Source organism: Anser anser, assembly GCF_964211835.1.
Source record: "Anser anser genome assembly, chromosome: 1".
NCBI lineage: Eukaryota > Metazoa > Chordata > Aves > Anseriformes > Anatidae > Anser > Anser anser.
The window spans coordinates 22,047,564-22,074,716 of record NC_139720.1 but is presented as its reverse complement, the minus strand read 5'-3'; the positions used below and the strand labels follow the sequence as shown (position 1 = coordinate 22,074,716).

General features: G+C 40.6%; 1 protein-coding gene across 8 annotated transcripts in view; it reads left to right on the top strand.

The window, feature by feature from the left end:
* PLXNB2 (plexin B2) overlaps positions 1 to 27,153 on the top strand; it is a 259,762-nt gene that overhangs the window by 207,177 nt on the left and 25,432 nt on the right. For all 8 annotated transcript variants that reach the window (XM_083819176.1, XM_083819180.1, XM_083819173.1 and 5 more), the window contains 9 exons: positions 2,200 to 2,348; positions 5,669 to 5,777; positions 18,297 to 18,433; positions 19,088 to 19,255; positions 20,909 to 21,017; positions 23,208 to 23,435; positions 23,927 to 24,103; positions 24,557 to 24,696; positions 25,750 to 25,850. In XM_083819176.1, the coding sequence (XP_083675302.1) occupies positions 2,200 to 2,348; positions 5,669 to 5,777; positions 18,297 to 18,433; positions 19,088 to 19,255; positions 20,909 to 21,017; positions 23,208 to 23,435; positions 23,927 to 24,103; positions 24,557 to 24,696; positions 25,750 to 25,850 (1,318 nt within the window). The remainder of the gene's footprint in view (positions 1 to 2,199; positions 2,349 to 5,668; positions 5,778 to 18,296; positions 18,434 to 19,087; positions 19,256 to 20,908; positions 21,018 to 23,207; positions 23,436 to 23,926; positions 24,104 to 24,556; positions 24,697 to 25,749; positions 25,851 to 27,153) is intronic.

The window sequence follows — 27,153 nt, the reverse complement described above, 5'->3', positions numbered from 1 at the left end:
AGAGACTGAATGGAGTCTTTGAGACTCACTGGTTTTTAAGCCATGGCCTCTCTGTGCTATAAGCCAGGCTAGCAGCATACCCTTAAACATGGCACTTGAAGCTTGGGAATAAACATGGACTTTTCTTCTCTCCCACAGTTCTACCTGAAATAAATCTATAAAAGAGGATCACCATGCACTCAGCTGCAAACACTTAACAGGCTCACTAACAGGCCTCAAACTTGACTTTATACACAGCATTTAATAAGGGAGCTGGTTCTTTCTGCACCATGATTTGTTTTCCTGGTGTCAGTGATACTGCCCAGTCCCCACTGGGATGCAACCCAAGGCTGTAGAAGTTGGATGTGAGAAGTCAGAGGGGCCCAATGCACAGCTTTTACTGGGCAGTGGGTCTGCGGTGGGAGCATCCCCCTGGGGTGAAGGAAGAGCCTTATTCTACGCTGGTGGATCAGCAGCCAAAGCAAGAAGTGATAAACTCTCATCTGCTTTCAGCAGTTGCTTTTTGGCAACAAACCAAATGCTGTTTTTCTGGGCATAACAGCCTAGAAAACAGTGTAGATACATACTTCCACTGATCACATCTAAATTACTGCGACAGTGGCATCAGTACCTTGAAACCCACACATGCCATTTGATAAGGACGTATCCCCAGCTATCACAAAATGCGGTAGTGATGTGACAGAGGCCCAGAGTCATAACGGGGGTGTTTCACTCCAATCAGATCATTAACAGTTTAAGTCTGAAACCTGTGCTTCGTGCTGGCAGAGACACGATGAGTCTCTCCTGAGGCTATGCAGCTAGAGGTGCAGTGTGGGTACAGCCAGAATGGTAGCACGATGGGTGAAATTGGCTGTGATGCTATTTTTGAGAAGAAATGGCAGGTAAATATTTGAAGTCTGCCAAGGAAGGTAGATTTCCTGAAATCTTGACAGAAAGTGTAGAGAAGGATTCTTCTATAATGCCTGTGCCCTGGTAAAGCTGATGTGAGTGGGAAGGAAAAGAAAAACAAAGGAATATAAGAGTGATACTGTTTGTACGTGATTACAGGTTAAATACTTACAATGTTGTGATATATTAGTTTTTTCAAGGCTTTCGTTAGGTTCAAATTTGAACAAAATATTTGGAAACAGCTATAGACACTGCTGAGTCATTTTTCAGCTACTTTATTTATGCACTGAGTGCAAAGGGATGGCCATGGGCAAAGGATCCAGTTTTAGTAATTAAGTAATTTAGAAACCGGGAAAATAGAGCAAGTGATTCTGGAGCTGAACTGGTCAGCAGGCAGCAGCAGCAGCCATGTGCCTGTGCTCAGACTTGCTTAGTTAGATCTAAGTTAGAGTTAGATCTAAGAAACTCAGCAGACACTAACATCCAGATTTTCAGAAGATGCATTTGTTTGGCTTCCAATTGCTGTATCTGGGACTGTGCAGTCTCCCTCTTCCCGATAATAAATTTACAGCCCTCCAAAGCTGAACACCTGAAAAGGTCCCAGTGGAAGTGCTCCATATATTAAACAGCAAATCAGGTTAATGTCCCCCAAAATATTTAGAATTATTTAGAATAACAGAGTATTTGAATTTAAAATTCATATTTAAGCTCAGAAATCCTTTTCAGGTTTTTCAAGGATTTTTTCAGTCCTCATTTTATTCACAAGGTACCCATGTACTGCAGTACCCTACCAGCTGATGCAGTAAGGAAGGCCAGGGGACTAAAGAAATTTTTGAAGAAGCTGTGTGGGGCACCGCTTTGTGTTTATAATGTGCACTGTTTGGATGTCAACCTAAAGGGAGAAAACCATGTCAAAAACAACCAACAAACAAATAAAAAAAAAGGCTGGAAAAGTGCAGTGGGATGGTTATGAGAGAAGCTCATTCAATTTGCTTGTCAAAATCACAGTGCTTTTATGGAGGAAGCAACTTAAAACAGAACAAACACCAGGCAAGAATTTTATACGTAATAGTCTGCCACAGCAGACATGAAATCTGCAGCTGATGAATACTGATTATGGGCTCACAAATGGGTAATTAGCATTAAAAAGTTAAGGTACAGAGCAAGTTTTTATGTGGGTACTACAGTAAACATCTTTTTCATTTTAAGTGCTGGTAAGTCAAAGTAGCTTTAAATAATATGGAAGAGCAACATGGTCACTGCAATATTTAATTTTGACATTTTTTTTTACTTTCCCTCATGCAAACACAGATTGAGCCAAAAACTGGACCACTAAGTGGTGGAATTCTTTTGACCATAATGGGATCTAATTTGGGAATAAAAGCAGAAGATGTAAAAAATATAACGGTGGCAGACAAGGAATGTATTTTCAAAGAGGAGTTCTACTCTGTTTCCACAAGGTAATCACTGGACATTTTTCACAAGATTTTAGACAAGATTTTAGTTCCCAGAAAGGAACTAAACAAAGGAACTAACAGAGTTCCCTCTGTGCATCTTCAGGAGAATAAGACATTACTGTGGGTATAGGAAATTATCAAGAGGAGAAAAAACTAGTGCAGTGTATGTGCAATATTTCATACTAACGTGTCCAAGTTTTTATTTAAATTTGTTATAGATTCTTATATAGCAACAAATTTATGATAGCATGCTACCATCCTGCTCCTGATTGATTGACTTTTTTATTTGTTTGAAAACCTTTCATAAACTATTACTGCAGATGTCTGAAAACTATTTATGAGTTTTTAAATTAAAGGCATTGTAGGTGTGCATCTAGCCATTAAAATCTTTGCTAAGTCTCAACCACAGTGCAGCCAAGCATACAGGATTTATGGGAAAGCAGGCAAAGCAAGAGGAAGCTTAATTCTTTTTGTTACAGTCCAGCCACAAAGTTTCTTTCCTGGGGGTAGGGAGGGAGCCCTGAGTTTTGGTTTAGCTTTAAATGACTAAGTTTCTTCGCAGAGCCAACAAGTCCATGGATGTTGAGTTGCCTAAGCAGGTTAGTAGCTATTTTGTGGATTACTTGTCACACTCTTAAGCAGTGCCAAAAGTAAAAACAAGGAGCCTAAATTCTTCTAGGTGTCTAGGTGTTTACTACAGATTATATCGAGCATCTAGGGAAATACCCTTTCGATACTCGCTGATAAAAAGAGTAGCATAAAGAAAGGTTCAGTAGTAATATTAATAGTAATGATGTATTTTAAGCAGTGTGATTTTTCTTTCATTCACTTTTGATATTTAAAACTGAAATTGAAACACTGGCTTTCCCTTCCTTTGGTTCTTTTAAAGTTTAACACAGTAACTTTTTGCTATTTCTGTGGCTTCCTTTGAAAGAGATTTTGAAGATGCCTAAGTGATTTTGTTTTAGCTTTTGAAGAAGCTTTGGCTTTAGTCAGTTTGTAGATCATGCATTTAGCAACTTCTTGGGCTCCAGGGGCCTAAAAGTATATATACAGTTGTGTATCTCCTGCTGCTTCCCAAATCTATCACCATCACTCCCGTTTACACACTCATCACTATCCGGAAAATTCCCAACTCCCTTTTAGCCATCTTTCCCCATTCCCTATTTTCAGTGTTGCAAAAGCTGCATTGAATCCCAGCGTAGCCTTACAAGAATTTCCCCAGCCTCTTGCTTTTTTCTAAAGCTTTTTGGTATTTTTAAATACATGGAAAGGAGCCAGAACTGAGATGACTGGTTCCTTGTATCATAGCAACATTACTGGTTTCCTAAGCTCTGCCAGTGTGGTAATGGGTGAGAACAAATGCAACTTGCATAATGTAATTTACCAACAAATTAGGGGGTTTTGAAGGATGTTCTCCATTAGGGAAGCCCTGAAAAAGAAGTGATTCAGAATCTTTGAATGGATATCTATAATTTTGCGTCTTTATCTTCTTCCATTCTTTTGTTTTATTATTACCTTTTTTATTTAATTAAAAAGGAAAGGAAAGGAAAGGAAAGGAAAGGAAAGGAAAGGAAAGGAAAGGAAAGGAAAGGAAAGGAAAGGAAAGGAAAGGAAAGGAAAGGAAAGGAAAGGAAAGGAAAGGAAAGGAAAGGAAAGGAAAGGAAAGGAAAGGAAAGGAAAGGAAAGGAAAGGAAAGGAAAGGAAAGGAAAGGAAAGGAAAGGAAAGGAAAGGAAAGGAAAGGAGAAAAGAAAAGAAAAGAAAAGAAAAGAAAAGAAAAGAAAAGAAAAGAAAAGAAAAGAAAAGAAAAGAAAAGAAAAGAAAAGAGGAAGAAGAAGAAGAAGAAGCACCTAGTGTTTCTGCCCTATCCTTCCTGCAGTAAAAAGCCAGTCATTTTTAGGAGGTGTTCTTCCCATGAGTGGGAGGACAGCAAGCTTTATGGCATTGAAGGCTGCTCGCTGGCTCTGCTGTGATTTCATTGTCGGCCTTAGAGAAGTCGTGTCCTCATCCTTTGTAGTTTTCCACTTGTAACGTGGGGGAAGGGAGGCAGTGCCAGTGCTGGGGAGGGGAGGGAGCTTTTCTCAATTAAAATCCTGCAAACCATGCTGCCGCGCTCCCCCACACACACCCCAGCCCTGGCCCCCGACTGCTTTCCCTAGCTTGACATATGGTAGAAATTCCTCCAAAGGCACCGTTTCCTGTTTCTGCCTGACAAGAAGATACAACTTCCAAGAATACAGTAGAGATGATGAGGAACAGACTCAGGCGGCCGTACACATGCCAGGACATGCAAGAATTTAGAGAATTTTGTCCATTTGCCAGTACCCAGGCAGAAAATTCTGGAGTGATCTGCGAGGGGACTTGACAATCCTTTTATTATAAGTCCCAATTTAAGTACATTATACTCAGTAATTTGGGGGTTGAGTTGTTTTTTTCTTTTTCTTTTTTTTTTTTTTTGTAAGCAGTTGTGCATTGGTTACAGAAGAGCAGTAATCCAAGGAGAGAAAGAATGCAGAAAATGAACAGTGATTCCTAGGGTGTGTCCTGCATGAAACTGCCTGCTTAGGCTGCAGACGTTATGTGCATCCTTAGCCGACTGTATCAGCAGCTCGCCGTTAAGCATTTGTCCCACTTTTAAAGCGTGTCGAATCTTTGTTGCATTTTCATGCTTATATTCTGCAGGTCACCTGTTGGAAACGTAAATTCAGACCTTGCAGCTAGCCCTCAGCAGCAGTGGGGGTTAACGCAGGATGTTTTCTCCTCCACTGTTCCTTGACCTCTGATTTTGTGTGGGTTATCTGAGGATTTATTTTCAGAGAACAGTAATTCTGAAGGGATTTTGATCATAGGCGCGAAAATGCAGTAGCTTAAAGCTGGGAGATAGCAGGATGCACAACAAAAGTATTAGCAGCTGAAATACACAAAGGTATAAGATAGCTGATTGATTCTCGCATCAAAGTAGGGGGGGAAGGGATTCTTTGTGGTTTTTTTTGACACCTCCAGGTACGGTGAAAACCTTGTGTAGGTTTGGGTAATTTCATCTATGATTTCTGGACTGAATTTGAGTCTTCTGCTAAGAAGTCTGCTAGGTAGCTAGCTGCTGTGCACATTGCTCAGGTTTCACTTTTACTCCATGTAGTTACAAGAGTAAAATATTCTTGGGTGGATTTGGTGGGAATCTGAGACAGAACTCAAGTACCTTGTGTAGGATAAAGCAAAGTTTGTGCTTTGGCTGACAGTATGTGTGGTAGATAACATATCTTGCATTTGTATTGCAGCTGCTAGTGCTAACAGATAAACTTACATTGTTATTTCCCGCTAGGATTGTGTGTCAAGTCGGAAGAATGGATGAACCTACACAAGGTCAAATTGAAGTTAACATCAACGGAAAATTAGGTATATCACCAAGCGAAGTGCAGTTTACATACCAGGTAAGTGCTTTTTTTGCATTGACCCGTTTTGTACTTTGCGCATGACTTAAATTCAAAGTTTACAAGTTACGAACACAAGCACAGTCGCTTGTGTTTGCCTTACAAACTTTGTTTAATCAATAGCACTGTAGTTTAAGCATGTTAGAAAACACTTAAGTTGAAAAGACGTGGTAGAAAAGAAATGTTAATCAACTTATTCAGCAGTGACACAATATCTCATAAGTGTCACTACTGAATAAAAACAAGTCAGCACTGGAAAAAATTAGATTTTCTTTAGACACACAGTTATTGCACTGTTTTAATCACTGTGTTTAGACTAGCCAGTGCTCTTAATTGCAAGAATTAATGCACAGCAGCTGAAGAATGAGTAATGAAGGTGCATTAATTTTTTTTAATAATTTATTTCATTCAAAAACATGGCATGCAGAGACACAGACAGCATGATGTGAGTTCATATTACAGATGTGCTTTGTTTTCAGTGTCACTGTGAAGGAGAATTTAATTTGTGTCTTTAATTACTTTACCCTAAACATAGCCATGGGTGATAGCTGTTCTAGCCTGTGGTTTTAGCTGCAAGTAGCTTTATCTGTATCTATGAGGTCTTCAAAATTTATAAGAGCCTGCGATAGCTGAGAGGTTTAACTAATCTCTATCCTCATCTTGATATTTAAAATTACATCTATAAACTGTAAATCTATAAAACGTAAAGGGCGTGTTACAGTTTTATCTTCTCCTGTATTTTAACTTCTGTCTCATTAATTCTTGATTTTCTGTGAGAAGGAAAGGAAGGGAGTCAGCAGTAGGAGGTGGAATAAGTCAAGAATGACATTCAGCTGAGAAGAGGATATTCTTGTTTTCACAAAACAGAGGTTTTTTCCATTATTTTCAGGCAAATACCTCCTTTCCCTTGTGGTATCTCTGCAAAAGCACGCGTTTTGCTTGAAAATGATCTTTTACTGTCACAACCTTCCTCTGCTCCTTTGTGGAAATGTAGGTTATAATTAAGTCTTCCTTTGTCAATCATCTTATGTGTCTTAACCAGAGCGGGAAATGTGCAGAAACATCAAGTCCCATGTTTGTGTGCTTGTGATCTCTAGGACAGAGGCTATGACGTTATGTTGGTACGTTTTACACCAGTTCTCCTATATTTCTCCTGTATATACAGATTCTCTCATGGTTTGCATGAAAACCACATGAAGAAGTTACAGAGTGTATTGAAATGTAGTGTGAAGCCTCCATGTAGGCTTAGAGGACCTCTCTGTGACCTTGTTCTGACGGGGTTCCCTGCTTAACACATCTGTGAGATGAGATGAGATCAGCAGCCACTGCTTTTGCTGCTTAAAGGAAAGGTTATTGAATGCCTGACAGGCTCAGGGAGAAGCTGTCATGCACGGACATCATCCAGGTGGACGTTTTCATGAAAGTCCAAGACTTCCTCTGTGCCAGTCTCTGAGTCACTGAAATATCAGATACCTAAGCCAGCTGCTGCTAAAAGGCATTTTTATTTACTGCAAAAATCTTTCCATGGGGACTTTCTTTACAGAATGTGAAGCAATGGCAAGTAATACATAATCATCAAGCACAGCAGTTCGTGCATTAAAACTGGTGAAATTGGTTTCTAGTTTCATTTCTCTTACTTTTTGTTCTGTGAGAAAATAAAGCCAGCTGTGGACTGTGGTAGGATTAAAATCAGTGCAGGCTGTGACATTCATGCACACCTCTGCAAGCGTGACACAAGCACTTTTGACATCTCAACAGGCTATCAGAGCAGCCAATCCAGTCAGTTGGTGTTGTTTTAAAATTTACATTCTTGTTTCAATGTTGTTTTCAGGCAGTTCCTTGATGGCTTGTTTCAGGAGACATAAGAAATCTGTGCTTTATATAATAACTCTGCTATTCAATCTATAGAAAAGAAAGGAAATACTCCTCTATCCAAGAACCTTCCTAAAATATGTCTCCTATTACGTATTTTCCCCTTTCTTTGGCACATTATCTGGCTACCCTGCTGCTGGTAAAAATCAGTTTTTACTGTGTACTTTGATCACCCTAAACACAACAGCTTCGGCTTTAGCGGTGACTGTTTTAAATGCAGCGTGTGGCAGCACTGTGCAGAAGTGTACAAACAACACAAAAGGAGACAAGGATCTGCTTGGCCTGATGTGTCTATGGAGAGTAGAAGTGTCACCGTACTCCCCACAGTCTAGGGGTCACACATGTGGCTAGCGGCTGCCACCAAGAGCACATAGTTGGTTATCAAGTACTACTACGTTTGGCTATGGTCAATACCCAGCCTGAATGATGGGTCTGTTTTTAAAGCTGGATTGATGAGGATCAGCACAGCTCTGGGCTTAGACTCATGCTTCTGCCCCGTTCTGCCAGCACAGCACATTTCTGAGGCAAGGAACAGGTGAGACTTCCTCTAGGTAGGTCAAAAATCCAGTCAGAAAGGCTTTCAGTTTAAAATCACTTCTGAACTAAAATGCCCTGGTCCACAAGAGTCTATGTTGTGTAGTAAACATCTCATCCATATTTGCTGCGTAACGGGAAGAAAGTTCTACATTGCCATCACAAATTTCTTCTATCCATTCTGAGTGTTGTTCGAGTCCAGACATTCCAGCGAAATTAAATTCTGGTAACCTTGTCCTCTTCCACTGACCTTTCTATTGTTTCTTTCACTATAAACAGAATAGGGCATTCTCCATTTTATTGAAATAGAAATGAATTGATGCTAAATGTTAATATCCAGCTATGCAGTACCTCTGACAGCTTGGCTGGTCTCTACGCAGGTGGAGCCATGGCATGGCTAAAGGCCGGTTTTTTGTTTGTTCATTTGATTTGTTTGCTACTATGGCAGTGAGAAACAGTATTGAAGGTGGGAATTAAGCTTTTCTTAGGTGTATGGCCCAGGCTGGCTGATACCATACAAGCATGATTCTTTTCTCAGATCTCATCTTCGAACTCAAGCCAGCAGAATGAGAGCTTGCAGCTGGCTTTGGTTCTTCAGTGCCTGTTTGCAAGAGCAGTTCTGTGAGCTTTAGTCTGAGTGGATTGAAGACATAATATGGTTTCAGAAAGCTCAAATAAATGTAAGAAAGGGGGACAAATTAGAGTCTGATCTGAAAACAAACACAAGGATGACTACTCACCATACGGGGACTTTGGGTAACCTGATCTGCACAGTTGGATCTAACAAGGTACATTCTTCCACCTTAATATTCTCACAAGTTGGCATTTTCCTCTTATCTTCATCCATCCTCTGTTTCCCTTCTTGATGTTAGAAGCACTTGCTCAGGGAGCTCTCACAGCCACAGCACTATTAGTGCCACCAGGCTCTCGTGGAGGATTTTAGCTCACTGCTTCATTCTTCTCCATGAGTCTTCACCATAGCACATACATTTTATACTGTAGCTTGTGGGGGGGAGTTTACATGGCTTGTTGCCATTATGATTGATGCTGATAAACCACACATCCACAGCAGTCTGGAATTGCTGCCAGAGGGCAGTGGCTGTTTTATCCTTGAGTTCTGGAGCACATCTTGTTTGTGCGTCAGCCTGCACAGCAGTCAAAGAACTCCTGGGTAGCTCAGAGTTTTCAGTAAGAAGGCCCTTCCTCACGTGAGTATTATTAGACTTAATTCTCTGTTATCTTAGACATCACTACAATATATGTCCCACCATTCAGTGTTTGTGGGTTCTACTTGAAAGCTGCCAGTGAACACTGTGTATGATAATGCAGGCTTTCCAGTCACACATGCTTCCATTTCTCCATGAAAACTGTCAGCAAGGCTCTGTAGTCTGTTCAGAAAGTGATGTGCTCTCTGCCTCAGGATAAAAAGAGGCAGAGATCTCTGCCTGCAGTCCAAAAACTTAGTTGTTTAGAATATCAACGCTCTGCGTAAGCATCCCATCCACAGCAGGCAGCAGATACTGCAGAGAGGAGTGTGCACTGCCTGGCAAACGCTTTGCCTTCACACCTGGAGTGGCTGGAAGCATTTGGGCTGACCTGTGAGGTTGGGAAGAAGCATACCCAGAGAGGCAGGACCCAGCCAGAAGTAGCCTAGGACCTGAATCCTGGCTGGCGCTGTGCCTGGGACTGCTCCAGTGAGGCGAGCCAGGGAGTCGGGTCAGCTGCCGCCACGAGCACCGGGCTGCCAAGTGTGCACCATGGAAATTCTCTGCCTGAGCATCCTGTGAGGGGGCGGCTTGTCTGAAGAAACAAGCAGCAGGCTCCCCTGAGTCTGAGAAAGGAGGGGAGCGGAGGGAAAGAGCAGTTCCTAATGGTTTGTGTGCCCTGGTCAAAAGCTTAATTTAGCTCCTGTGGTTACCTTTGTAGGCCATGAGATGACATTTTGACCTTCAAGAATGTGGCCAGTGCCTACAGCACTTCATGGACTATGCTTTTAATGCCTTTAATTTTTGCATGCGTTATATGCAAGGGTTGGCAGAATAATTCAACTTTGGATGGGGTGGGGGTGGATAATTTTGGTAACAAATGAGTTGTTTTACAGACCTGCTTCAAGAGCCAGAACTTAGTGCAGCTGGGATCAGGGTGAAGAAAGAGAAAGCATACTTGCTGGGGAAGGGACGGATGAGAGAAAGGCAGAGCAATAATATGTTCTCTACACTTTTGAAAGTCTTACCCACGTGTATGTGTGCACTGTCATCAGGTCCTTGGCACTGCGTCCCTGTGCTCTGCTTGTGTGGAAGCACAGGAGCACATTCGTACTAGTGGATGTGTGCTTACATCAAAGGCAAACCCCCACCCGGAGGTCACTGCCTACAGGAGCTGGCAGGAAGGAGCTAAGGGGTTTTGCCATTTGCTGCCCATCGTGTCCATTTGAGCACATCCATCTGTTGCTGGCTTCCCCTTGTGCTGCAGCTGGCATCTCTCACAGCATCATGGGGATGTGCTCTGCCACCATCCTCTTTTCCCTCCCCAGTTGTCTCTGCCTGTGGTCTGGCATGGTTGCTTTTTCTCCTCTGAAGCACAGACATTATGCTAAGGTCTCTTTGCATCTCCGCTAGGCTCCCCTCCTCTGTTGCCTTCCAACTGGTTTTGAATTTCTGGCCCCTCTTGTGATTTACCAGTAGCCTCCTTAGTGACTGGTTGTTTCTTTCTTTGATTTTCTGCATTACTGATAGATAAAGGGTGACCACTTTTATCTCAATGGTGTAGGTTTTGGGCTAGAAACTTCCTATCATAGCTCAGCAATATAGCAGTTAGTATCATTATTTACAGAGTCATACCCCAGAATATAAAAAGTTCAGGACATGCTTGGGGATAGGTGAATGCAAAAGCAGAGAAATTGGAAAAGAAGAGCTGCAGAGCCTTAGTGGTGCTCCATAGGGGTACGTTCCTCTTGTTCTTGGATACTGTGCAAGGGGCCGGGAGTGAGTTGGCTTGACACAACAAGGTAAACCAAAAGCTGCAAAGCAAATAAACAAGTGAAAAAGAGCATTAACCCGTGTGGCAGATCAGATCCCAAGTGCGGGTCAAGAGAGTGAAAAAGCGGCTGGGGGAAGGCTTCTGTGTTGCACCCGTGTATCTGTAATGGGAAAATTGCAAAGAAGCTGGATAGCAGGAAGAAAAGGAGAATAAGAGTAACCCCGCTGTTAGCCAGATAAAAGCCGTGCTTCGATTTGACACCAGCAGACTGCAGAAATCTAAAATACTGGGAACCCTCCAAGAGCATTTTCAGCCTGTAAAAAATATCTTTTAATAGCATAGTAATCAGAAACAAAGAAATAACAGATCACCTTCCGAAACGTGCAAAAAGACCAATTGCAAGCAATAAAATATTAAAGAAGGAAAAGTTCATTCTAGATTAATAAACAGGATGAAAAATACAAGAGATCAGGCACGAGTGCTCAGAGGGTTTGCAATAGTTTTATCAGAAGCAGCAGTCGTGTACATTGCTAATAAGTAAGTTCACTTCTAAATGTGATTATAAGTGGAACAGACATGGAGATAATTTACCCTCTAGCACACAGAAAGCATGAACTACAATGAAAAATATATAAGCATTCCTGAGAACAAATATGTAAGTATGAGGCACAGGATACAAACAGAAAGCAAAGGAAAGATTTCTGGCTGCAACAAAGAAAACAGGACACTGGAAAATGGCCTGAACATGAAGTCATATACATGCTCGGGCCAGTGCAAGCTGTTTTGCTGGTACTTCATTTTCCTCTCATACCTGTGTGCTGACAAAGCACAGAGTGCCTCAGAGGACAGGCTGTTGCAAGAGCACGACATTACTGTGAGGCAAAGCCCAAAAATACAGCTCGTGAAGCTCAGGTCAGTCTGCAGTGCGTGGATGAGGCAGGGGTACACAGTAATGTGAGTGCCAAGTAAGGGTTTGCCAAGTTGCAAATAACTCATCTGTATTACAAAGAGAATAAATGAATTTGCTACCAAACAACCTTATTCTGTTTGAATGTTATATACTATAAGCAATGTGCAAGGATTTTGCTTAAAATTGTGACTGTCTCACGGCTTCAAATCGGAGCAGAAAACCACTGTTTTCAGGTAAACTGTATCAACAGGATCGGCACTGACTGTAGTCATAAAGGCAGACCGGGTAACCTATTCCTAGCATTACTGTCCATCCACCAAAGCTACCTAATGGTTATCAAAGCTCCGGAAAACCTGCTCATCCGTTCAGGACTACTCATTCAACAGTCTGGTACAGCATGGAAAAGCTGAGTTGCAGGTGCATTACAAGACCTCTCAGCATTGTTACACCTACCTGTGATTTAAGGAGAGTTGGTATGTAGGATATATAGATGCTCAATTTCCCACAACCAACAAGCTAAAATCTGCCCCAACCTACAAGTAAGAAATCCCGTTGAGATCAAATTATTTCTTTGGGATAAATCATTCTACACCTGTCGGGAGCGAGCTACACCTGTTGAGAAGAGATCCCTGCTCAAATAGCACAGCCGTGGATGCGCATATGTTTTACCAAAACTGCAAATCATCTTCCTACAAGCACAGGACATGATCATCAAAGCATAAGGTGGTGAGAATTCCCTCTGCTGGGAGGTGACCTACCTGACTTGACAGGCCACCGAACAACTGGCAGGCATTGGAGAAAGCTTTTTAAAACCAGACAATCTGAAAACCCACATATGAGGTACCTGTTACTGCAGAAAAGATTTATGCTCACTCAGACACTAAATAACTGGAAAATATGAATGATACTTGTCCAGTGACAAAGGGAGAAGTATAGACCACTGCGACTTGAAAGAACATCTGTCGTTTTCAAGCAAGATAAGAACAAGACTGCACTCTATGTCAATTATGATTCTCTATACTTTAAGGAATTATAAAACAAGGGTTAAATTAGCGTTTGTAGGGTTGTTTAAGTTTTACTGTGTCCATGAGAAATGAAGTATTTCCAAGTCTCCACGAGAGCTGATGTTTTCCAGAAGAATTATTACAAGGCTGCTATAAATTCCATATAGGACACATAATCAAATGTTCTACTTAACATTATAATTTCAGTACACACTGTGGTGTGATGCTGCAGAAAGTGTGATGTCCTCTGGGCATGTTCTGACTGAGAGAACAAAGATACAGAGGTGCAGAGGGCTGAAAATGGAAGTGGGGTATTTGTAATGGTGGCAGGAGTACTTCTGATTCAGGAACTGAAATGGAAAAAGGGAAGAAAGCAGGAGAAAAGAAATCCCTGAAGGGATTTTGAAAAGGTGGTATCACTGATCTCACATCATTTGAGGTTCTGAGATTGTCAGTGCAGTTTGTAGCGGCTGAATTTTCGGCATTGCTTGGGATTTAGCCCAAATTAGAGGTATCTGCATCTTGCTAAAAGCTGCATTTTCATTATCCCTCAAACGATGTTTGCAGTGAAGGATTTACCCTTTTCCCTTCGTTTTCTTTTGCAAGGAGAAGAAATCTCATGCAGAGTTGTGTTCAGCAATGTAGAGGTGTGGTTTTTTTGCAGCTCTGCTGGAATTTGTATGGTTAAGACCCAGTCTAGCAACCCACAAACGTCTGAGCCTCTCTGTCCTGTGGGTGAGTGCAGTGTCACCCATGGGAAGGTGCTGCCTTCTCCTGAGGCAACACGATTCTTCTCAGAGGCTTGCTCCACCACTCAAAGAGTACTTTTTGAACTTATAATGACATTCAGCAAATATCTTCTCCCACTGGTCCTGTCTACCTAACTGCATTTCTGAAAAATACTTTCCAGCTAAGCATTTAGATGACCCATTTTATTCTTTACTGGTACTCTAAGAGACTACCAGGTAGGCCAAGACAGCTTTGTGCTTTATACCATCCGTGAACATTTTAAGAGAGCACTAAAGCTTGCTCATAGTGCATTGGTTTTACGATAAAGACGTTATTAAAATTGTTAAAATTGTTGGTAGTTTATTTAAGCTTCTTATTTTTTTCTGGAAGGTCCTTAAGAGAAAGGGAAAGGAAAAAAAAAATTGTGATACTGAAAATAGCAAGTAAGAATTAATCAAATCATTTTTCTGACAAGTTTATGGTAACAAACTGTTACTATATGATGCTTTGTTTTAGTAGTCATCCTGAAAAATTCCTCTGCATGCAGAGCCCAGTTCAGCTTCTCCTTATTAGATCATCTTTATGAGGCGTCCACATTATTTGGTCCCTGGAGTGCTCTTGGTATTTACAAAATTACTTTAAATAGGTTAAATATGAATACTTTGAGTTAAGCTGTTTTAAAATAGCCCTTTGAGAGATTGCTGCAAAACCAGTGATTAAAGAGAAAATAAGGGTTAAATGTAACTATTCCACCTCCTCCTTGGCTGCTACCTGCAGCAGCTACCGGAGTGATTCTTGGCCTCAGGTTTTCATTAACTTGAAGCGAGGCTGAGATGTGCTGGGCTCCGTGTTGCACCTGTGTCATGGAGGTGGGCCGAGGTGTGAATAGCACATTCTCCTTTTTGGCATAGCTGAGTTTTCACAGAATGACACAGAGTCACAGAATGGCTGAGGTTGGCAGGGCCCTCTGGAGGCCACCTTGTCCAACCCCCTGCCCAAGCAGGGCCACCCAGAGCAGGCTGCCCAGGACCACGTCCATGCAGCTTTTGAAGATCTCCAAGGAGGGGACCCCACAGCCTCTGCCAGTGCTCAGTCACCCTCACACAGCACAGGAGTAATTCCTGGTCTTCAGAGGGAACGTCCTCTGTTTCAGTTTGCTCCCATTGCATCTTTTCTCATCACCAGACACCACTGAAAAGAGCCTGGCTCCATCCTCATTCAGCTTTTTAACTTTTAACAGGCAGAGTCTTGCTAGGAAAAAAAAAATCTGTGCAAAACAGAACAGGTACTTACTTTACTTCCCCGTTGCTGTTGTGTTATTCAGAGATAACTTTGCTATTTGTTTACCTCGATACTATACCCCTGTTCACAGGGAGGTAAATGCAGGCTGCCAATAAAAGGTCCCCCACAGAACATGGTTCCCAGTGGTTCTACTTCAGGTTTGTGGCTTGCTCAGTATTCACTGATAGGTAGCAACTGAACCAGCTTTTGCACTGCCAAAGTTACTGATCAGATATGCCAGTCGAGCTTTAATCGTGTAATTATTTATCGTTTTTGCTGAAAGAAGGGAATACAGCTGCCTAGCAGAAGCTTCTTAGCAAGCTTCCTTTCTTTTTTTTCTTTTTTTTTTTCCCCCAAGATTACAGGGTTACAGAGAGTGGGGTATGGTGCTTCAGAAATCTTTTCTTGTACCTTTACTTCCTAAGTCTTTGCTAAAGGCTTGACTTTAAGTGGAGGTAGGATTTAGGGAAAAGGCTACAAGCTTTAAATATTTTTTTTTCTGAGGTTGAGGGAGAAAGAATTTGTCCATATTAATTCTTTTAATGGTTCTTGGGGAACATTTGCTTCTGGAAATGTTGTAGGAGATTTTAACTGGTGATGATAAAACGGTCCAATATTCTTAACACTTTGTAGCAATCAAGATTTAATCTGGAGTTAATAAAAGGTATGGTTTTCTGTATATCTATCAAGGTTAAACTTAAAGGATTTGATAAATTTTTGTAAGCAATACAACTTAATAATCTTTTTAATCAACGATATTGTGGTTCAGAAAAGCACAAGTGAGCTTTCTTGTGAAATGCAAGTCTAGACTTGTGTTAACTTAAGCTTCAAGTGTGACTTTTAAAACTGACCCACTCAAATCTTTTATTTACTCTCGTGCAATTTCAATTTAGGTTAAATAAGCAGGCAATTAAATCAAAAGAAGAGTATGTACAGAGTTATGTAGATCTAAGTAAGCAAGTTTCAGTCAATTCTGTTATATTGAATCAATGCTCCTTTTTGCTTAAACCATGCTTAAAAATTACTTTGAGTCGATTCCTTACATAAAATGTTGTAACTCAAGTGATGTATTAAATTAAAAAGAAATCAAAGGTTAGTGCATGAGAGCAGTCATGTGCTGTAGCATCGTACATCTTGAGGAGTGAAGGGTTTACAAACAGATTTCTCTCAGGGAAGAAAAGCAATTGACACCCAATTAGTGTTAAAGCATATTCCTAAAGCTCAATGACTTGAGAGCAAATTACAGTTGTCATTGTGGATTTGTGAAGTGTGCTGAACCGTGATGCATTCCTTCAGAGGGAAGTTGCTCAGACATGAAAGAATAAAACAAGCACAGCAAGTACAAGTTCTCTGTGTTTCTATAATATCAGTGCTTTAATAAAACAAATTTATCAAGTAACCACGAGGTCAACTGAATGCTTTTTTACAATTTCCTGCTACTTGTTAGAAACTCATCAATGGCTCACTGAGCTTTTGACCAAACTCTAGTACATCGTTCCCTCTTCTCCCTGACATTCATGGACCATTGTTTTTCTAGCTGCAAGCTGACACAGAGATGGCAGTCTGTGCATGAGCGAAATAAAGTAGGGGAAAGCTTTTTGCTATGTGATGAGTCAAGCAAACTCTCTTTCTGAGCATGGCCTTTCCTCCTTAGAGTGGGAGATCAGTGCAGTATGATGGTGATCAGGTAAACCCCAATCAGTAAGGGAAGTTCTCAAACAACTTTGCCCTTGCTTTATTCATAGAATCATCTAGGTTGGATGATTCTATGATCCCCTCCAACCCCCCAGCTCAACTTGAGACCATTTCCTTGTGTCCTATCACTTGTCACCTGAGAAAAAAGACCAACACCCTCCTTGCTGAGGCCTCCTTTTAGGTAGTTGTAGAGAGTGATAAGGTCTCCACTCAAACTTTTTTTCTCCAGACTAAACAACGCCAGTTCCCTCAGTCACTCCTCATAAGTCTTGTTTCCTAGTTCCCTCAACAGCTTCGTTGCTCTTCTCTGCACATGCTAGAGCACCTTAATATCCTTGTAGTGAGGGGCCCAAAACTAAACACAGTACTCAAGGGGCGGCCTCACCAGTACCACATACAAGGAGACAGTCAATTCCCTAGTCCTGCTGGCCACACTCTGATGCAGGCCAGGATGCCATTGGCTTCCTTGGCCACCTGGGCATACTGATGGCTCATGTTCAGCCGGCTGTCAACCAGCCTGTATGTTCCCATATGCAATAGCCCCAAGGCTGGACTCCATCATTGTCCACTCATTTGAGCAAGTTGGCAGGCAATGTGTGCTGAAGCAAGGCCAATCGATCTCACGTGGCTTACATGACTTCATTCATGCTCTTGACTCAGTAGTGGCCATGTTGTCCTGAATAGCAACGCTTTTCTCAACTGGGAGTAGGGACTACTTAGCAATGAAGTAATTAAATTGCACTGTTCATGAAAAGCCCTCACTATTAATTTACAGAATTTGTCATGTCTGGGCTAATACAGTCATGGAAACAAGGACTGAATTGAGAAAAAAAGGAGTGAACTTAGTTGAGAAATTTAAATTTCTGACAAATTTCGTGACAATTTGAAACATATCTGCTTGTTCCAATTGATTTTAGGAAATCCTCTCCAATGTTCTAGGTGTATAAAGAAAAGTTTATTATTTTCTGATATCTTTTCTCTGCAAGCTCATTGCTCAAGAAAGGGATAATAATCTTCCACAGCAATTAAGAATCTTATGAGATAAATGGGACCTTAATATTCATTCTGTTCAGTACCAGTTCTGAAAAACTCGCTCCGTCTCTCCCGTCACTGACAGAGAATATAGGAAGGGGTAAGGAAGGGTGAAAGTAGACTCAGCCATAAGGAAGAGAGAAATCTTAAAATAAGTATGAAAACAGGAAGTCCAACAGGAAGCTCACACAAACTTAATAGCAGCTAACTGTGCATCTTGCCAGTAGGTAACTTAAATCCATATAAAGCCTCATAAAGTAAAGTATGGAAAAAATGTGTACATTCACATCACATTACTTCTTCCTTCACTCACCATGAATAATGAAAGACTTTGTTTTATTTGAGAAGACTTGTCCTTCATTATTTTAATTTATTATCTTTTGGGTAATGATATTAAACTACTATTATCTATTATACCAATTAATACTGGTGTAAACTTTATTTTAATTTTCTAAATTAGTTTTCACCATCTCCTCTTTGCAGGAACCTCATCCATCTGGAATAAGACCTGAAAGTGGTCCACAAGCAGGTGGAACCACACTTACCATCACTGGTACCAACCTGGAAACTGGTTCCAAGAAGGATGTTCGTGTTTTAGTCGGTAGCCAGCCTTGCAATGTGTACGTACCCTGAGTAACTAATAGTACAGAGTTGTACCCAAAAAAAGTACCAACCTTTTCTGGCCTTTAGAAATTATACAGGTCTGTTGTCTGTCTCGTAGAGACTCATGCCATGCAATGTGGCTCTGCACATAATGTTCAAACAGAAACTCACTGAGAGGCTTCAGCTGGAGGAAGCAGCTACAAAAATTACCAAAGTCAGAGGAGTCAGTTGTCCAAAGAGTTTTTCCAGTTTCAGCTCTCTCCACGTGACCGGCTGCTCCAAATCCAGCCATGCTCTCACTCAACATCTCCTGTGTGGTTCCATATAAAATTTTAATCCTCTGGTGCCCCTTGACTTGTTTCTCTCACTTCTTGTTCCCTTTATTAGTTGCTGCCCTATTCTCCCCCCAAAAGTGGAATGAGCTGAAATGTGCTGACATCGCATTGTTCTTGTGTCTGTACACTATTCTTTTTCATATCCTGTTAAAGGCTCTAAATGATCTAGAGAAAGTGTTGTCTCCTCATGTAATTATTCAGTGCAGAGCAGAAAATAGAGCTCAGAGTTCTTTTTTGTTTGCTTGTGTTTGTTATGGGGTACTGCTGTAACGAATACAAATCAGAGTAATGTTAGTAGCTGAATATGTTTCCTTTTCTTTTTCTTCTCCAATCTAGCACTGACTTTGGAGACGAGATCGTTTGCGTTACAGGACGTAATAGCAAAGTTGAAGCTGTTAAAGTCACATTGCTCTACGGGGAAACAGTAATTAATGTACCAGGGCAATTTTCATACAGTGAGAATCCTACTGTCACCAAGTTCCTGCCAGTAAATAGCTTCAGCAGGTAATGAAATGTTTCTCATAGCTTCATTTACAATTGGGTCAAAATATGTTATAGCTTTTCCTCTGTATAGAACTGTTTGATATAAAAACTGCCATAGTCTACCCATGCTCAAATTTAGATACATAGAGTTTGCGAACTTTCTTAACCACGGCTGATGTTGAAAGTATTCTGTTTACCTCCAAATTTTAATCACCATTCCAAAGCTATATACTGAAATCAATAAAGGTAATGAGCTTCTTTTAAATAAGCATGTCTCAAAGAAAGAGATTTGAAGCATTTCGGCATGATGTCAAACAACATGACCTTTGCATTATGTACAAATCCTTCCCCTCTCTAAAGGAAAGATCATCATCTGAAAGTGATATAAAAGGTTTCTAGCCAAAATGTTTCTAGCAGTTCTCCTGGTCAGCTTTTAATAAGTAGGCTGGAAACAGGGGAAAGCTATGGCTTATCATCTTTTTGTCCCATGAGGAAGAAACGTATCTTTAGGAAATCTAGATCAGGGATCAGTAAGTCTCTTAAAAGGAGTTGTTTCTCCTACAGTGGCACTCACTTAACACCCCAGCTGGCAGCTGTTCATTCGAAACAGCATTCCTTCTGGAAAAATGCTCACATAGTATCAATTGTGAAACCAAAGAAATGTGTGCCACTCCTCTACTTGTAGCAAAATGGCAAATCATCTGTATAAATGTCCTTTTGTCATACCTCTGGTTCTGAGAGTAATTCTGTGACTGGCTCAGGGACAAGCTTGTTAACTTTCCCCATGCTGGTCTCTGTTGTTCCCTAATATTCTGATCATTCTGCCTAGTGGGTGCAGTTGGCAGAGAGAGCGGTTAAGATGTTTCCACCCTCTTTCAGCAAAAAGAAGTGTAAGATCATGACCTTAAAAATAGGATGTTGAAAATAAATTGACTGTGACTTCTCCTGGAGGAATTGGTACTTGCCTTCTTGAATATGGAGTAATCATTTATGTAAAATAGGATTTGTTTTTAATACTTGCATTTGTTTTTTTGCTTGGGTTGTTTGGGGGCCTGGAGGTTTTTTGGTAGATCACTAGTGATTTACTCCAGGGTATTTAAAAGGCTTTTTTTGTTGTTGTTAGTGTTTTTTTTTCCTCTTTATAAACTGAACCTTAGTATAATGGATTGCTTTGAGGATAGCTATCCTTCTAAATCTGTGTTACTTAGATGACTTCAGTTCCCACTGGCCACTTACATGCATTCTTCTTCTTATGTGAATGCATTCTCTTTTAAACAATATGTTGCAAATGAAAGGGAATAGAGAAGCCAGGTTCCTACAGATCTGTGGAAAATATACCCACCTTTGTCTGTGTGCATGCTAGGTGGACTGATCATAACAAAAACGTTGGAGAAGTAAAGCACATAAAAATAGGCGTCAATGAAAAGCCACAGATACTGGCAGTGATTTGCACTTCTTTATTCTGCTATTTTAAGACTAGTATGAAGTAGACATTGCTGCTTTTAAATACTGTTGTCATTGATAACTTTAACAGAAAATCTTTCTGCAGGATATCTAAGTGTCCTATAGGCATTACATAACTGTTTTCAGTAGAAGTAGTAGCATGCAGGATAAAGTATATGGCTGTAGTATTTTGCCAGTGAATTGACTTATTTTTTTAATTTTGCCTTTCAGTGGAGGGAGAAACATCACAGTAACTGGAACTGGGTTTGAGCTCATCCAGAGTTTCTCGCTGGTGGTATATGCAGAGCGTCCAGAAGCAGGGAAAGCAAGTCTCAAAAGGGTAATTTTCTTTTTTCCAAAAAAAAAAAAAAAAAAAAGACATCATACTGGATGCATAACATATAATATATTCAAAAAATGCAATGAAAAGTTTGCCCACCTGAATTCACTGGGATTGAGGTGGAATGAGATTTGAACAGTCTTGTGGGTCTCCATGTAAGAGGAGCCTACTCCTGCCATCCTGACTTAGATTTACTTGCACCTTGTAACCTTCTGCTTCAAAATTATTTTCATTCAATATGAATAAGGATAGAAGAACTAAGCTTTAAATGGTGAACTGGATATATTTGAGAATTTGAAAGTGGTATAATTTTACTTTGTCTTCCTCCTTCTCCTCCCCTGCAAAGTTTAGCAATTTGTCTGAAACAGGACCTAAATCCAGACAACGTTGAGTACTTGGCTTTGCACTGTCAGTCTTTTATTTTCTCACACCTCAACAAACAGTCTTCTACTTTTCTTTCTTGCTTCAAGCACATTCCACTTACAGCATGATCCCAAAAAAAGACGTGCAAGATAAATAAAGGTTAAAAATTAAAAAAAAAAAAAAACACTTCTTGCATGTAATGCTAAGAACTGACATTACCAATTGGTCTCAATTTTCCACTCTTCTAATGAAGATTGCGGTTTATTGCAAAGACTGAGAACTTAAAAGCAATCGTCCTGCAAGAATGTGTTTTAAGGCTTTTTTTAAAGCTAGCTTTTCAATTTAAGACTGTCTTGTGATTAACATCAAAAATAATTAGTATCATATAGAGTTGATAATGTACATTTCTTGTATTATATGCGTGATTCAACTTATGTATGCCAAAGCCAGCTGGGTTTGGGTCCATCAAAACACTCTCCTTTAAGAATGTTAAGAGGAAAACTGCCTACATTTTACAGGCTGTAAACTGCAAGATGTAATTATCTTGCTTACCTTAAACCCCAGGACAATCTTAAACTCTGTTTAGCATTCTTGACATTATTTATCAACATATCTTACCACCTCTCCTCTTGTATGCTTAGCATCAATTCAACACGTTAGCCTAAATCTGCATTACATATAGTACATACTCTTGGTTAAGACTAGAAACTCTTTCATAATCTTTTGTTTTGCTTCCTTTTATGTAGTCGTATCAAAAATGTAGGGAAGAAGCTACCAAATTGCATTTGATTTCTCAAAGTGAGAAACTCAGGTGGTGATAGAAGTTTTAAGGGTTCATATTAGTGTTGTTGGCTGTGGTTGGTATTACTGAATGGCTGAAGGAGTTTCTAGCGTAAGTATATGAGAACAAGTCTTACGAGGAGCGGCTGAGGGAGCTGGGATTGTTCAGCCTGGAGAAGAGGAGGCTCAGGGGTGACCTTATCGCTCTCCATAGCTACCTTAAAGGAGGCGGTAGCGAGGTGGAGGTTGGTCTGTTCTCCCATGTGCCTGGTGACAGGACGAGGGGGAATGGGCGAAAGTTGCGCCAGGGGAGGTTTAGGTTGGATATTAGGAAAAACTTTACCGAAAGGGTTGTTAGGCATTGGAATGGGCTGCCCAGGGAAGTGGTTGAGTCACCATCCCTGGAGGTCTTTAAAAGACGTTTAGATGTAGCCCTTAGTGATATGGTTTAGTGGAGGACTTGTTAGTGTTAGGTCAGAGGTTGGACTAGGTGATCTTGGAGGTCTCTTCCAACCTAGACGATTCTGTGATTCTGTGAACATTTGTGTAATTGTGAGTGAGGTAGGGGACAGATCAACAGAGTTGTTACCTTGTGTGGGTGATTTACAACTGGCAATTTTTTTCAGAAATTCACTTAATAATTGCCTTGAATTTCAGAAAGGTATTCTACAATGTCAGTAGAAAGGAATCTACTTGAGAAACTTAATAGTACAGAAGATGGTCTGGATTAAGCCTGCCACATTAACTTCTTAATCTTAGACCAATTTAATGATATCAGTCCAGTGTAGTCCAGAGTCACAGAATTTGGAGGCAATGGAAAGTGAGCTAAGTTTTTTTCAGGGGGCAGCTGCTAGAATATAATTAACCAGTAATTTTTTCCCATCAGCATTTTTTTTTTCTTTTCAGCAAGTACCTCATACTGTGTTATTTTTTGCTGTATGGAGGATACAACTCCAGTCTTTTTATTTCTACAGTGTAAAGTTATCAACCGTTAGGTACAGGAACCAAACTCTAATATGCACGTTCTTCTTGTCTCATTTTTTATAGTTTCATGGAAGATCTGTTACAAGACTTAATGAAACCACAGTGATTTTTTCTTCCCCACCAATACTGGAAGATCCAGAAAACTACAACATTACCACTATTATTCTAATGGATCATTACCATTTGGTTGTAAAAAATGAGAGCCACTCCTTTGCATATGTTGCAGACCCAACCTTTGAAAATTTCACAGATGGCATCAAAAAGCAAGTCAACAAACTCATAAATGCAAAGGTAAATCCACCAAGAGATGGTGGTTGCTCATTTTGTCCTTGAAGTGTGTATGGGATTTTTCCTTTCTTTCACAGACCCTTAACCTATGATGAACAGCTGCTTGGTAGCATATCGAAAATGCTTTCTAGAGTCCCTTACCTCTGCTGGATGATGAATATTGTCAGCTCCCCTTTCCTTCCCTCTCCCCTTCTCAGAGAATTTTGCTCTTTTTTGCCGTACTTTGGGTTTCCCCAGGATGCCCCCTACCGCTGAATCTGGCATTTGGAAATGCCCTCTCCCAGAGAGCTCCCAAGGATTGGATGGAACTTTTCTTCTTGCACCAAGAAAGAAAGGAGGTGGAATTGCATAATTCCCCTCCGCTCCACTCTTCTGTACACTGCAGTTCCAATCACATCTGCTGCTCAGCACGATCCAAATGGAAATTAGCAACTCGGGACTTCTGGTTTCCCAAGACTTTGCCATGATAACTTAGCCTTGTATTTTCTGTCTAGGGCAGTAACCTGAACAAAGCCATGACGATAGACGAGGCCCAGGCTTTTGTAGGTGATGAGCCTTGCAACATAAAAACGCTGACTGAAACGGACTTGTATTGTGAGCCACCTGAAGTACAGCCACAACCAAAGAAAAGGCAGAAGAGAGATATGATCAATAACCTTCCTGAGTTCATTGTAGGTTATCTTTTCAATATAATATAGTATCATGTTTAAGTAATGCTGCCACAATAGCTTCTTAATTAAAATAATTTGTTCTCTAAAGTTGTTATAGTACTGTAAAAAACTTGCAATTCTTTCTTTCTCCAGCTTCTGCCTGCTGTCTAGAAGACATCACACATAAAGAGTGTTCCCAAGCTGCCAAGCTGTACCTTCATTACATAGGAATGTAAAATTGTAGCTAGGCAGACTGGGGATTTGTCTTCCTCTGCAAAGCACAGTAAAATTATTTCATAGAATAAAGTGCTAGTGACCTAAATTCAGTATAAAATATTCAGAAATGTTTCCTTTGTTTGGCAGATTGAGATAGAAATGTATTTAGTAAGAATTACTAAGAATTTAGAGCATAATTGAGAAGTGAACCATTGTCCGTTTGCAGTTTCTGAGGCAAATGTGTGTTTGTCTAATTAGGTGAAATTTGGACTCCGAGAATGGATCCTTGGAAGGGTGGAATATGATACACGTGTGAGCGACATCCCACTGAATCTTATTTTGCCACTGGTACTTATTCCTATGATAGCAATCATCGTCATTTCTATCATCTGTTACAGGTAAGAATTTCCTTTAATTAGGTCTTTTTGCTGTCCTATGGCTTTGAAGGTAATACATGATTGTTCTGAGCTCAGCCTACAAAAAATTATCCTTATAATTTTTTAAGAGCTGTAGGGTTAAGAAAAGCAGTTACAGCTGGCGATATGTATGAGCACCAATTTATTCCTCTCACACACACCAAATTCCTTGGTGTCAGTCAGCCCAGTCTGTCCTTTATACATCAGCACAACAGTTGGTCCCAGCCTTGCCTAGTGCACAATTGCAGACTGAGTTGCACAGATAGCATTCTTGAAATGGCAACTAAAGTGCCTCTCACGAAGAAGATAGCTTGTTCTGCATACATATCTTTCAGCATTTATGCTGCCTCAGTCAGTACTGTAGATCAGAGCTGGATGGATTTGGCTAAGTGGTCATTTGGGTCTTTCCAGCTGAGATAAGTGTTACCCACATAACAAATTTCATGATTAATGATGAAATTCATGCTTCACAAAGGGCCAGAACAATGTCAGTACTTCTCTTAAGACCTACTTAGCCCAATTTCGAGGTTAGTAATAAATGGGCCTCATACACAGACCTTAGGAGGGGGTGGATTTCACTCTGGTGGTGTGTATCAATGTAACCAAAGCACTGCTGAAGTGCTAAGCAGCACTGACATTCTCATGGATGTCCTGCAGCCTCCTTGATGCGCTATGATGATCTCTAGCTGCTGCAGAACATGCTGCAAGCAGTCCCTGTTCAGTACATACAAATTAATTTTCTGTAGTCAATACGTGATCACAAGCATTTGTAACTACCACTTATTGGATGTCAAATCTCTGCCCTAGTGTGTTTTAAAGTAGCAGGCCCATGGTGGTGCCAGGTTGTTTGGCACTAAATGAAGATTTGGGCCGCTGTTGCTGTTTTCCTCCATTCTCTCTCTGCCACTAGTGTTCAAAAGGAAATCCAAACAGAAATGGTCCTCCAGTCATCCCCTTGGCTTTCCATTCAGATCTGCTGCAAATGATTTGCTTTTACAGTTTGTAACTTTAAAATCTTACTTCTATTCCATAAAGACGCAAGAGCCAACAAGCAGAACGGGAGTATGAAAAAATTAAGTCACAACTTGAAGGCCTGGAGGAGAGTGTCAGAGACCGGTGCAAGAAGGAATTCACAGGTATGACAGATATTTTACTGCTGTGAGTCCTCTTGAGCAATCAGAAGAATGGTGCTATCTTGCTAAAACTGTCTCCTGAGAACAAATACTTAGAAGTAGACCTTGGTAGTCTTGATTACACGCATTGCCATACAGCACATAGTTTGCTATTATATATGAAAGTCATAAAGTAAAATAGGGAGTTGAGCTTGTTAAAGGAAATGGACAGTTTCAGTCTAAAGGGAGCACAGAGTTGGTAACTGGGAAATGTAAATTAGTTGAGATTGGGGTTATTTATAGTGGCCATTGACATGGAGGAAAGAAAGGTTTGTAATGATTTATCATGCACTTAGTATTTAACACAATGCCTATATATGCCACGTATGTACATAAAAATGATTTTCAGAGCTGCAAAATGTATTTGCAGCAATCAGCCTACAAAGGGATAAGTTGGCAAGCATGCACGAAAGAGCTAGCACATTGCACAGTTCATCATGGGAATACCTTAAGCTTGACTTGAGGAGCTAGCTAATTGTTCTATGTAAATGTAGCAGCAGCATCCCAGGGAAGGCAGCGGGAGGTGTGAAGGCTCAGCATTTCTACATGTTGAACCGCTCATTGCAATACTTCAATTAACCATCTGAATGCAAACATTGCAAATATTGGTTTAAATGATTACCATGAAATGTCATCTCATTATCTGAATTATACTTGCTGTTGGGTCATGTTGAAATTATCCCAACTAAAAAAACTCCATGTTTTATTTCTAAAGAAAGAAAGAAAGTTTATTTCATGTTGGCAGTGGCTAAAAAGCGGGATTGAATTAAGCACCAATTTGAGGTTAGAGTTTGAAATTAATTTTAGGAGCTCAGGTTATCTCAAAGACTTCTGTCATGCTGGAAGCCTCTCCAAGTCTTGATTTCTGGGAACTTGTGGGACAGAATGTTCTTTCCTTGTGTCGGATTTCTTTCTGTGGAAGACCAACTCCTTCCAGGTTCTGGACACAACCCAGAAGAAAATCTTTGAATCAAAAACTGTTCCTAGAGACATTTCATTTCAAACTGCATTTTGAAATGTGAGAGGGTCAAGCAAGGTTAACAGCCCACCCTCCATCACCTCCTGCATGCAACTTCATAACCATTTCTGAAAGGAGAAGATGCCTTTCTCTTTCTGACACTCCTTGGGGATGCTACAGACTCCTGATGTTTACTGGGTTGAAGGTTTCCTTTCTGCTCCACCAAGCACAAAGGCTGGGGAAGCAGAAGGCACATCCAAGGAGTAATCCAGTTCCCAAACTGCATCCATCTTGGCTGACAGTTAAATG